Below are 11,697 nucleotides of genomic sequence, written 5' to 3'. Positions count from 1 at the left end.
TGCATTTAAGGTCAAAAACACATTATTGCTAGCGCACGCAGTCTCGAGCTCGGACACACGTGCGCGCTCACACACACAGTTATAGACGTACACACACAATTCCGTGCTCACACGCATATACGCACACACGCACAGATAGTTATGAACGTAAACACAAATTCAGTGTGAGCGCACAGTCGTGCATGGACACAAAATATGCGCATGCGCGCACGCATCTACAGTTATGAATGTACACATGAGCGCACACGAACATACACTCTCTCACATCGAAAGACAGAGAGAGAGAGGCACAGAGAGAGAGAGGCACAGAGAGAGAGAGAGGCACAGAGGAGAGAGAGAGAGAGAGAGAGGCACGGAGAGGGAGGCCCAGAGAGAGGGAGGCCCAGAGAGAGAGGGAGAAGGGAGAGAGAGAGAGGCACAGGGAGAGAGAGGGAAAGAGAGACAGAAGGAAAGAGAGAGAGAGAGGATGTTGAATACCAGTCAGTCGGTTAGCGAGACATGGAGATATATGCAAGAAGAAATCCTTTCTGTTGATAAATCAGTCATGTACAATATATGAAGAATTGTCACCGAGCTCGTAATGTAAGGGAGATAACTCTCAGTACAAAATAAAAACCGAATAAAATTATCGAAGATTTAACGGAAGCTGTCGTAGTAGTAATGGTGTTGACAATTTTTATTTAACCCTAGGTAGATCACAACAGAGCGTACTTATAATTTAAGGCATTCCAGCCGTGACCATCTTGCATCTTTATGGTTATGCTGGACCACATCTAATGCAGTCTTTGTCTCCCTCACCACCTGCCTTCGTCTTTTGTTTATTTTCGTATACTCTTTACTCTTTTACTTGTTTCAGTCATTTGACTGCGGCCATGCTGGAGTACCGCCTTTAGTCGAGCAAATCAACCCCGGGACTTATTCTTTGTAAGCCCAGTACTTATTCTATCGGTCTCTTTTGCCGAACCGCTAAGTGACGGGGACGTAAACACACCAGCATCGGTTGTCAAGCAATGCTAGGGGGCAAACACAGACACACAAATACACACACGCATACATATATATACATATATACGACAGGCTTCTTTCAGTTTCCGTCTACCAAATCCATTCACAAGGCATTGGTCGGCCCGGGACTTCAGCAGAAGACACTTGCCCAAGATGCCACGCAGTGGGTCTGAACCCGGAACCATGTGGTTGGTTAGCAAGCTACTTACCACACAGCCCTGCGCCTATATATATATATATATATATATATATATATATAATATATATATATATATAATCTAATAAAAACAGAATTGATTTGAGGGTGAATCGGCTGTTATTTCTTGTAGATTGAAAAAGTTATCTTTATTTTCGGGAAAAATTCTGTTCTGTTTCCGACCTTATTGCTCCACTGTTAAATTATTTTTTTCTTTTTCAATTTATTTTGCGCCCTTCCTAATTTTAACAACCCTGGCAATTGAGAGCTGATGTGTATACGTCCCCGTAACCTAGCGATTCGGCAATAGAGACCGATAGAATAAGTACTAGGCTTACAAAGAATAAATACTGGGGTTGTATATAGCGCATGTTTAACTGACAAATTCAGTTGACAAAACATCGCTATCCTCAAGTATAACAATGAAACAAACCTTGCTCTGCGGTATTTCTTCCCGATCTTTCCGTTACGAGTTCAAATCTCCCGTGATCAACTTTGTTTTTCCTCACTTTTGGTGTCTTGTTTTAATTCTTGCTTTTATCTTTTTATCTTTTACAGATATTGATGTACGGCCTCGAAGTAGGATTATTCGACGAAATCGAATCAAACGGTGAACCATTAACAGCGGCTGGAATCGCTCGTAAATTTAACTATGATAAATCCACGACCGAGCGTTTTCTAAACACATTGGTCTCTTTGGACCTCCTCGACAAAGAAGTTCATAAAGGTAAAACTTCTCACCTTCTCTCTCCTCTTATCTCTCTCTCCTTATCTCTCTCTCCTTATCTCTCTCTCCTTATCTCTCTCTCTCCTTATCTCTCTCTCTCCTTATCTCTCTCTCTCCTTATCTCTCTCTCTCCTTATCTCTCTCTCCTTATATCTCTCTCCTTATATCTCTCTCCTTATATCTCTCTCCTTATATATCTCTCCTTATCTCTCCTCCCTTATATCTTCTTCTTATATCTCTCTCTCTCCTTATCTCTCTCTCTCCTTATCCTCTCTCTCTCCTTATCTCTCTCCTCTCTCTCTCCTTCTCTCTCCTCTTATCTCTCCTCTCCTTTCTCTCTCTCCTTCCTTTCTCTCTCTCTCTCCTTATCTCTCTCTCCTTCTCCTTATCTCTCTCTTCTCTCCTTATCTCTCTCCTCTCTCCTATCTCTCTCTCTCTCCTTATCTCTCTCTCTCTCCTATCTCTCTCTCTCTCCTTATCTCTCTCTCTCTCCTTATCTCTCTCTCTCTCCTTATCTCTCTCTCTCTCCTTATCTCTCTCTCCTCTCCTTTCTCTCTCTCTCCTTATCTCTCTCTCTCTCCTTATCTCTCTCTCTCTCCTTATCTCTCTCTCTCTCCTTATCTCTCTCTCTCTCCTTATCTCTCTCTCTCTCCTTATCTCTCTCTCTCTCTCTCCCTCTCTCTCTTTCTCTCCCTCTCTCTTTCTCTCCTTCTCTCTCTTTCTCTCCTTCTCTCTCTTTCTCTCCTTCTCTCTCTTTCTCTCCTTCTCTCTCTTTCTCTCCTTCTCTCTCTTTCTCTCCTTCTCTCTCTTTCTCTCCTTCTCTCTCTTTCTCTCTTTCTCTCCTTCTCTCTTTCTCTCCTTCTCTCTCTCCCCCATCCCCTCCTCTTTCTCACATATTCTCTCGTAACTGTGTATATATGTATGTGAGAGTTTCTATTCCGTCTTTCACACATGTGGATATAGTTCTGCTGTTTTTTTTTATTATATTTCCAAACATTTTGTCATAATTCTCTCACGATAAATGCCTACTCTCTCTCTCTCATATACACACACTCATAGTGACAAAAGAACAGGAATTATGTAATTGCTTTCATTAGCTTGCTGCTCTTCCTGCTTTAAGAAGCCTGCACTCAGCCGTACGTGTTTTGTGAGTGTACATCCATGCATATGCATGCGTGTTTATAATATTTTCCATATATATTTCTCCATAGGTAATGTTGTATACAGCAACACAGCAGGGACGACGAAATACTTAACTAGATCCCGACGACCAGCATTGATTGCATCCGCCATGTCTGAATTTAATGTTATTCTTCCACTTTTATCAAATCTCACCAGCACATTAAAATCAGGTAAGTTTTTTTATTTCTTTACTAGCAGTATCGCCCGGCGTTGCTCGGGTTTGTAAGGGAAATAACTATAAAGCATTTTTAGAGAGTTATAGCCAAAAAATAGCAAAGAAATGGAAAAAAAAATGATGATAAATTTTTTTAGTTAAAAAGGTCGAGTTGCGTTCCCTAGAGAGTCTGTGGTTTGTGTTTCTGATTCTCGACCCCATGTCGAATTTATCGATTTTTTTCAGAACTGGGGGAACTTTTCAAAAGTTTCGCTGCGTTAGTTTGAATTATGACATTGGGTATGTGTGTGTCAAGTTTCATCAGAATCGGTTGAAAAGCCGTGGTCAGGGTGAGGGTACAAGCAACAGACACACAGAAACACACGCACAGACAAACTGCCGTTTATATAGAGAGAGATTACCAGAAATATATATTATCCATTGTCAATCTTGGACTCCTTCTCTCAAACTTTTTGGATTCATACTTTTTCAACGTTTTCTAAGCTACGGATCAACACCCGACCATGTGCATAATGGTTTACAGAACGCAATAAATTGCAGAAAGAAACGAACCATCGATGTTTCCATGACGACCTTGTCGTAATAGACTGGTGCGTGATACAGTTTTTGGTCCCCCAAATACACTGACCTTCGAATAGTTTTTAATGAGTTCTCACTCGCACTGGTTTTGTAATGATAATGATGATTTAAATTTTTGGCACATAGGGGACAATTCGATTGCATTGACCCCGGTGTTCAACTGGTACTTGATTTATCGACCTCGAAAGGATGAAAGGCAAAGTCGAGCCCGGCGGAGTTTGAGCTCAGAACGTAAAGAGCCAGGAAAAACATTGCAAAGCATTTCTCTGACACTCTACCAGCTCCCCACCTTCTAATGGTTCTTTGATTTGGGCACAAAGCCATAGATTTTAGTGGATGGAGTAGTTATTATCACTTCAAGCAGTTTATCAACCCCGGAGGAGGGAAAGGCAAATTTAACGAGGGTGGATTTTAACACTAAACATAATGAGTCTGGAGAAATAATGGAAGACATTTTTGTCCGATCCTCTTGTGATCCTATCAGTCCTTATTGCTATTTTTCGTTTGCTCCTTGGTTAAGAATGTCTTCGGTTGTATCCCTCTTATTGTTTGCTGATGGTTTGCCTCGTATGACAAAACGAAGTTTGCGTGTGTTACAATTGTAAAACCTTATTTGAAATTTACTTAACAATTTTCTCGTTTCTTTCGTTCTGAACAGGCAAAGCATTTATAGACATGGCGAATATAAAGGCGGGAAAAATGTTGAATAATGAAAATCCTCCAATGAAAAATATTCATATAGAAGACCAGAAGGATACTGCCCACAACAAAGGTAGCCACACCGAATCGAGTCATACACCGGGTGTTAACTGTACAAATGGAGTCACACCAAACGGCACAAATGGTATTAGTGCCAACATTACTGGTACCAATGGCACACACACCACTAACGGAACTCATCCGGACAAAGCTAGTAACGGTAGTAAACCGGCAATGGATTGTAGTGCAATGATAATGCTGTCTATGGATGGTCTTACTGTACCTTGTGCTCCAGTTTTAGTGAAAGCTTTTGATCTGAGTGCTCACAGAACTGCTGTTGATTTAGGTGGTATGTATTACTTTTCATAAAATGTAATAACTACGATTTGCTTTTTCTCCTTTTCGAACCTAAAGGCATCTGTAACATATTAAGATCACTTCAACTGTAGACACAGTTATTACTGTAAATCGTTAGCAACTTTTAATATAATGTGCCAGTAATTTAGAGTGTACGCGTGTAGTAAAGATGCTATAAGCACGTTTCTCTTTCCATTCTCTATGCTTTCATTTTTCCCTAAATATGATTGCTGAAGAAGTACTTAAACGCGAAACGTCGAAGACATTTAGAAGTTCTATCTACTTCAGCGCCAAATTGATAATTTCACATTGTTGTGCGTTACTGTTCAATCACACACACACGCACAACGCACCACACAACACACCACACACACAGTTTAGAGGGATATATATATATATATATATATTATCGGGTGGATACCGTGGTAGCTCCCACTTAGCTACCACATTGATTAATGCCCAACCCTATCGCTCTTCTTTTTCATCTAAATTGTAAACTATCCTTTCCACTATAAACGCAAGGCTTGACATTACGGTTGAGGGGGCGGCTAGTTGATTACATCGATCCCAGTAATCGAATAGTACTTATTTTATCGGCCCTGAAAGGATGAAAATCAAAGTCGACCTCGGAGGAATTTGAACTCGGAACTTAAAGACGAGCAAAAACCTGCAAAGCATTTTGTCCGGCGTGCTAACGATTTCGCCAGCTATAAATTAATATCGATGCTCCTATCAGAGACAAGAACTGACATTAATGCAGAAGTGTATACTCGATTGTAGCATCTCCATTATTTTACTAATACATTTTATATCGCCTCTGGAAAACTGACATTGGCTTGATTCAGAATTCGAACGTAAATAGTATTAAATTAAGCGTTGCATTATGTCTACCACTCTACTGGTTTCGTATAGAAGCCCGTAGGATGGATTCCTCGTAGAATTCAACTTTCTCACATTCGTCACACAGATTCTATTTGAGAATTATATTGGGATTGCAGATGTCTGTGGAATACTCAGCTACTTACGTCTACTTCAGTAGGCAGACACTTCAGATGATCAAACACCTAAATGATTGTACATTGTTTTGGGGGTAAGTTCAACACGTACACACGCATAAATAGAGGGAAAGAGGGTAGTCCAGATGTCACGAAGTATAAAACTGCAGGTAGACCAAAAGCAAAATCTACCTGATTATGTCTACAAATTGTAATATCCCTTCGAACTTGATGAATTTTGGCCCACACCTTATTTTGTGTATGTGTGTGTTATTTCTGTTTTTATATGTTTTTTTTCAATCCTAACTTTGTCTATGTTTGCAGGAGGCTCCGGTTTGATAGGTAGGACACTAGCAAGTCACTATCCAGAAATGAATATCACAGTCTTTGATCTCCCATCTGTCGTACAATTGGCGAAAAAACTTTATCCAGAGAATAGCAGTGGTCAAGTGAATTTTGTAGCAGGTAAGTCATAATGCTGCATCCTGTCCTAATATGTTAATACATTAAACACTTTACGAAGGAATGAAGCCTCGCTCCAATTAGATTGGCTCCAATTAGATTATAAGACTCCAAGTAGCAATAACGCACTTCTTTACATTCACGCAAATAAAATTCCAGAAGCAATAGCCATAATCTGGTAATTTCTAAGGTCGAAACTATTTCACTTTTCCTTAATTTCAAGTCACTGAAAGGGAAAAAAATTAAGGTATAATCTTAAGGACTAATTCTAGGGACTCTGTGTGTGTGTGTGTGTGTGTGTGTGTGTGTGGTGTGTGTGTGTGTGTGTGTGTGTGTGTGTGTGTGTGTGTGTGTGTGTGTGTGTTATCCCGAAAGGAAGGAAGGCAAAGTCGACCTCAGTGGATTTTGAACTCAAAACTTACATATAAAACTCAACTTGTGTGTCTGTCTGTGTGTGTGTGTGTGTGTGTCTGTGTGTTTAACTTCCCGGCACATCTCCTCCTAGCCAACAAATCGTAGAACCACCAAAAATGGGTCACTTAAAGTTTAGGCGAATGAAAATTGAACTGCGCTATTTCTGTTCCGAAATTCATCTCGCAAGTGCAAAAATCGATAATGTGTTTGTTTAGGCCTTATCCCATGCATTGAATAGTGAACTTTACTCAGTCAGCTGTTTGACATGAACTGTGTTCACCACATGTGCAAGCATGCGTAAATTGCATGAAAAATTAAAAAATCAAGATATAAAAACGGGCAATACTGCTAGTACACTATACAAACATAAAATTTATATTAATAGCATGAATATATTGAATTTATTATATAATCATAACACGTGCCTACATTAACATTTAGTATCCATCAGATGAGAAATTTCATAATACATTTCTTAAATAATTCTGTATAGTTATTGTTCAAAGATATACATTATATATATATTGTGTGTGTGTTTTTTTTTCTCTAGGTAATTTCTTCGAGGATGAGATCCCCGATGCTGATCTTTATGTGTTATCACATGTAATCCACGATATGACAGAGAAACAAATAGATATACTACTCAAACGGGTGTATAATAAACTACCTCCAGGTAAGTGATGATGCTTCTATCTCTGTTGTTGCTTCTCGTTACGTTTACTCTACTTTACATATTCTAGTATTGCCACTAGTGTGGCATCAGTAAAGTTAAGCATATACTGACAGTGTGACATCAGTAAAGTTAAGCATATTCTGGCAGTGTGACATCAGTAAAGTTAAGCATATTCTGGCAGTGTGACATCAGTAAAGTTAAGCATATACTAACAGTGTGACATCAGTAAAGTTAAGCATATTCTGGCAGTGTGGCATCAGTAAAGTTAAGCATATACTGACAGTGAATTTATGCAGCTAATATTTTATCGTTTTGCTTTTAAATTACCATCATCATCATCGTTTAGCGTCCGCTTTCCATGCTAGCATGGGTTGGACGGTTCAACTGGGGTCTGGGAAGCCAGAAGGCTGTACCAAGCCCAGTTTGATCTGGCAATGTTTCTACGGCTGGATGCCCTTCCTAACGCCAACCACTCCATGAGTGTAGAGGGTGCTTTTTACGTGCCACCGGCACAGGTGCCAGATGAGTCTGGCAAACGGCCACGATCGGATGGTGCTTTTTATGTGCCACCGGCACGGGAGCCAAGCGAGGCTGGCAACGGCCACGAACGGATGATGCTTAGGTTTTAATTTTGCACCTTGAGTACGTTTGCTGTTAAAACGTTTGTCAAGAATGGTGAATCACGGGTTATGCTGTGTGTGTGGGGGGGGGGTCCTTTAACAAGAGCAGTGTTGATAGGGACTTCTAGTTTCGGTGTGCTTAGCCTTCATCGTACTGTGTTACGTTTGAGCTGAGCTTGGCTTTACATAGCTTCTGATAGTTTAATTTTTCTATGTTAGATGGAGCTCTTTTGAATAATGTAGGTTCTGATGGATAGACATTAATGGAAGATTTTTATTGATTAAATTTGGAGTTGTTTTATGTTACTAACATTCTGTTCATTTTTTTTTTTTTTGCAGGCGGAAGTTTGCTAATCTTGGAGAAAACCCTTGATGAAATGAAAGATGGTCCTTCATTTGCAGTGAGCAATGATCTCATAATGTCGTTGATAAGTACTGGTCGTGAACGTTCAGCGAAAGAATATAGGGAAATGTTAGAAGAACAAGGATTTACAAATATACAAATCCGTTTAGTTGGTGGATACAATTACTTTGATGCCATACTCTCGAAGAAACCATTTTAATAAAAAAAAAAGTATTAAAATACAACAAACAATTGTACATTCATACACGTATCACATATACATACATATATTCATACATACAAACATGACTATATATATACATACATATATATATATATATATATATATATATATATATTCATTCAATTGTGTATGCTAGGATATATATACATACACATTAATACATTTGTGTATGCTTGTATATAAATATATATATATGTTTACGCATTTGTTTGAACATTCTTATACATACACTCATATGCAATACATGAAATTGACATTTAAGACATTTACATATGTCTGATTATACATGCATACACACACATGATTTGCATGGATGCATACATATGTACGTGCATATTATATATATATATATATATAATTATGCGTCGCGTTCTACATTAATCTCATAAATATTGACATCGGACATATCTTTTTGTCGTAAAGAAACTTAAAGGGGAACACAACGAACACGTTACGAGGATGATGACGATGACTATAACGATGAGGATTATGATAATGGTGAAATAGAGGGAGACTGTGAATTTCTTACTGATTTAAAAAGTGTAGAAACATCGTTTTTCTTTCTGACACAATCACAGATATACACAAAAAGGACAAGTATTTTTTTTTATTTCATCGTTAAATTTCAAGATAAGACAATAGTATTATTGGTTATATTGTCATATATTTATAGTTAGAGAGATGGAGATATTATCATGTCCCAGTATATTTCTGGTATGTCTATTTTATCGATACCGGTGGCATTTGAAACCTTCCCCCACACAACTCGTAATTAATATAATAAACATTACTTGCTAGTATATGTTAACTCTTCTAGATAGTTTCACAAAACTGCGAAACAGTTTTTATTTTTACCATCAACACTACTACAACTAACAATAATAATATCAATTGCCAGAGACTTTTTATATTGTATTAATTTCCTGGTGTGCTTTTATTCAAAACAGAGGAAGATTAAGCTAACCTCTACGAGATTTTAATTCAGAAATCCTTTATATGAAAATATAATTATTGACAAACTTATATTAAACCCAACAGAAAGGATCCCGTGGAACTGTTTCGTCTTACTTGTTTCTTCTCCCATGATAATAATGTCTTAAACAGCATTTCTAGTTCTTGTAGATAAATGGACTTTGTTGAGTAGAGACATACAAACAGCTAATATTGCAACAACGTGAATTTTGCATCATGTTTCCAGCTCATTTTAACTCGCCCGCTTTTCTCTCTTTCTCTCTCTCATTCAGTAAAAATAAGTCATCTGAAATTTTCATACGTCTGAAGATTCATCCTGTTAAAGGGAGAAGAGTATGTAGCAGCAAATTTTACTTATTTTTAATAGAGAAAGAGAGATGGGAAGTTTATAGCTGTGATAGTTTAGCACCCTTTCCCAAAAACATGTGGAACCACCATGGGCAAACTTTTTGGATGGACATGCCAACGAAAAATTACCAAGAATTATTTTAGCAGTGCGGCCCACTTCTTGAAAAGAAGGTTGCCTATGCTTGATATAGAGGATTTTTCATCTGCCAAAACAAAGTGGAACTGTTTGAGCACTGGGCTTATAGATCTTTCTTTTAAACTGAATGACAAAATGAATGTAGACAAGAATGAAGAAGAAAAAAAGGGAAATAAACAAAATATTGTAAAGAAAGAAATCATCGACCAAAAATTATTCTTTTTCATTAATCAGGAACAATGTTGACGAAGTTTTCCTTTTTTTTTCTTTTTTTCTTCTTGCATATTTTTTAAATTTTTAACTCTCAGCCATTTTGAAAAAGAAGCAAAACAATTTCTTGTCCTCTGCTCAATATCCATCAAAATAAAATATAATTCACCAACTCATATTTGGAAAGTGGGTATTAATAAACAATGACTAAAGTAATAAGAAAAATTATAATAATCGCGATGGTGACGATGGGTATGTTAATGACGTATTTTTTTCTTTACAAGTATGGGTAGTACGATATTATGGGACATTCGAGCTTTTTTCTCTATCTCACACATACACACACAACCACACGTGTCCGAAAGACAATACGGACGACCGTAAAATTAACATTGACGCAATTTGTCGATTATTTTATCATAATGACGCAACATCGGCGCAAAGCCGCTACCATTATAAAAGGAGAGGAGAGCCGGTCGAGAAAAATCAAACCATTGTGCTTGACCGGTACTTAATTATATTTGTACCCGGATGGATTATAGGCAAGATCGTCTTCGTCCAGAAATGTAATTTAAAATATAGCAAAAGACATTTAGTCCGACTCTCAACCGATTATTTTAATCCACAGCTCTTAATATAATTAATAACGAAACTAATATTAATAATTATTAATAATAATAATAATAATAATAATAATACGGAAAAGGAATATATAATTTTTTTTTGTTTATATGTATTTTTTACTTTGTGTGTAGTGTATGCATGCGCGTATGTTTGTGTGTGTTTTTCTTGTTTTATTCTTTACCGTGACAAGTTTGAAACAATATCAGTGTGTGCATCTGTATGTATTATTGAGTGTGTGTGTGTGTGTATGTGATTTCATGTTTCTCTGTGTGTATTTCTTAATGATGCATAAGATACTGACGACGAACTGGTGTTAATAATAATAATGATGATGATGATGATGATAATAAAATTTAATGAAAATAAAGATGGTGGTGAGGACTATCATAATAGCAAGAATAACAACCATAATGTTATACATCAGAAGAGAGACAAAATAGATGAAAATATTATATATACACGAAATTAAACATTAAAAAAATAAAATATTTAAAAGAATTTTAATAAAATAAAAATAAAATATAATTCTTTGATTTCAAAGATTTGTTGTTTTTTTTCTATTACATCATGTTTAATATGCACGTGTGTCTGCACAAAGATGTATATGTATACTGCCTTGTGAACAAATCCCAGGTAAATAGTGCCGCTTCCATTACTACGTTTCTTCCTCGTTTACCCTCGTCTTTCCTTTCCTTTTCTCTATTCTACTTCTAAGAAAATTCGTTCCTTTTGGATC

General features: G+C 37.3%; 1 protein-coding gene across 1 annotated transcript; it reads left to right on the top strand.

The window, feature by feature from the left end:
- The first annotated feature begins 1,722 nt into the window (after positions 1-1,722).
- LOC115229672 (probable bifunctional dTTP/UTP pyrophosphatase/methyltransferase protein) lies at positions 1,723-8,696 on the top strand. The gene is made up of 6 exons (XM_029799993.2): positions 1,723-1,928; positions 3,140-3,280; positions 4,523-4,912; positions 6,240-6,380; positions 7,342-7,464; positions 8,424-8,696. Exons 1-6 carry the CDS (start codon positions 1,766-1,768, stop codon positions 8,645-8,647), a joined length of 1,182 nt encoding a protein of 393 aa, XP_029655853.1. The 5' UTR covers positions 1,723-1,765; the 3' UTR covers positions 8,648-8,696.
- The last annotated feature ends 3,001 nt before the right edge of the window (positions 8,697-11,697 follow it).

The sequence above is a fragment of the Octopus sinensis genome, unplaced genomic scaffold (assembly GCF_006345805.1).
Source record: "Octopus sinensis unplaced genomic scaffold, ASM634580v1 Contig13480, whole genome shotgun sequence".
NCBI classification, from domain to species: domain Eukaryota; kingdom Metazoa; phylum Mollusca; class Cephalopoda; order Octopoda; family Octopodidae; genus Octopus; species Octopus sinensis.
Note: the sequence above shows the minus strand (reverse complement) of the source record. Positions and strands in the feature narration are given on the sequence as shown.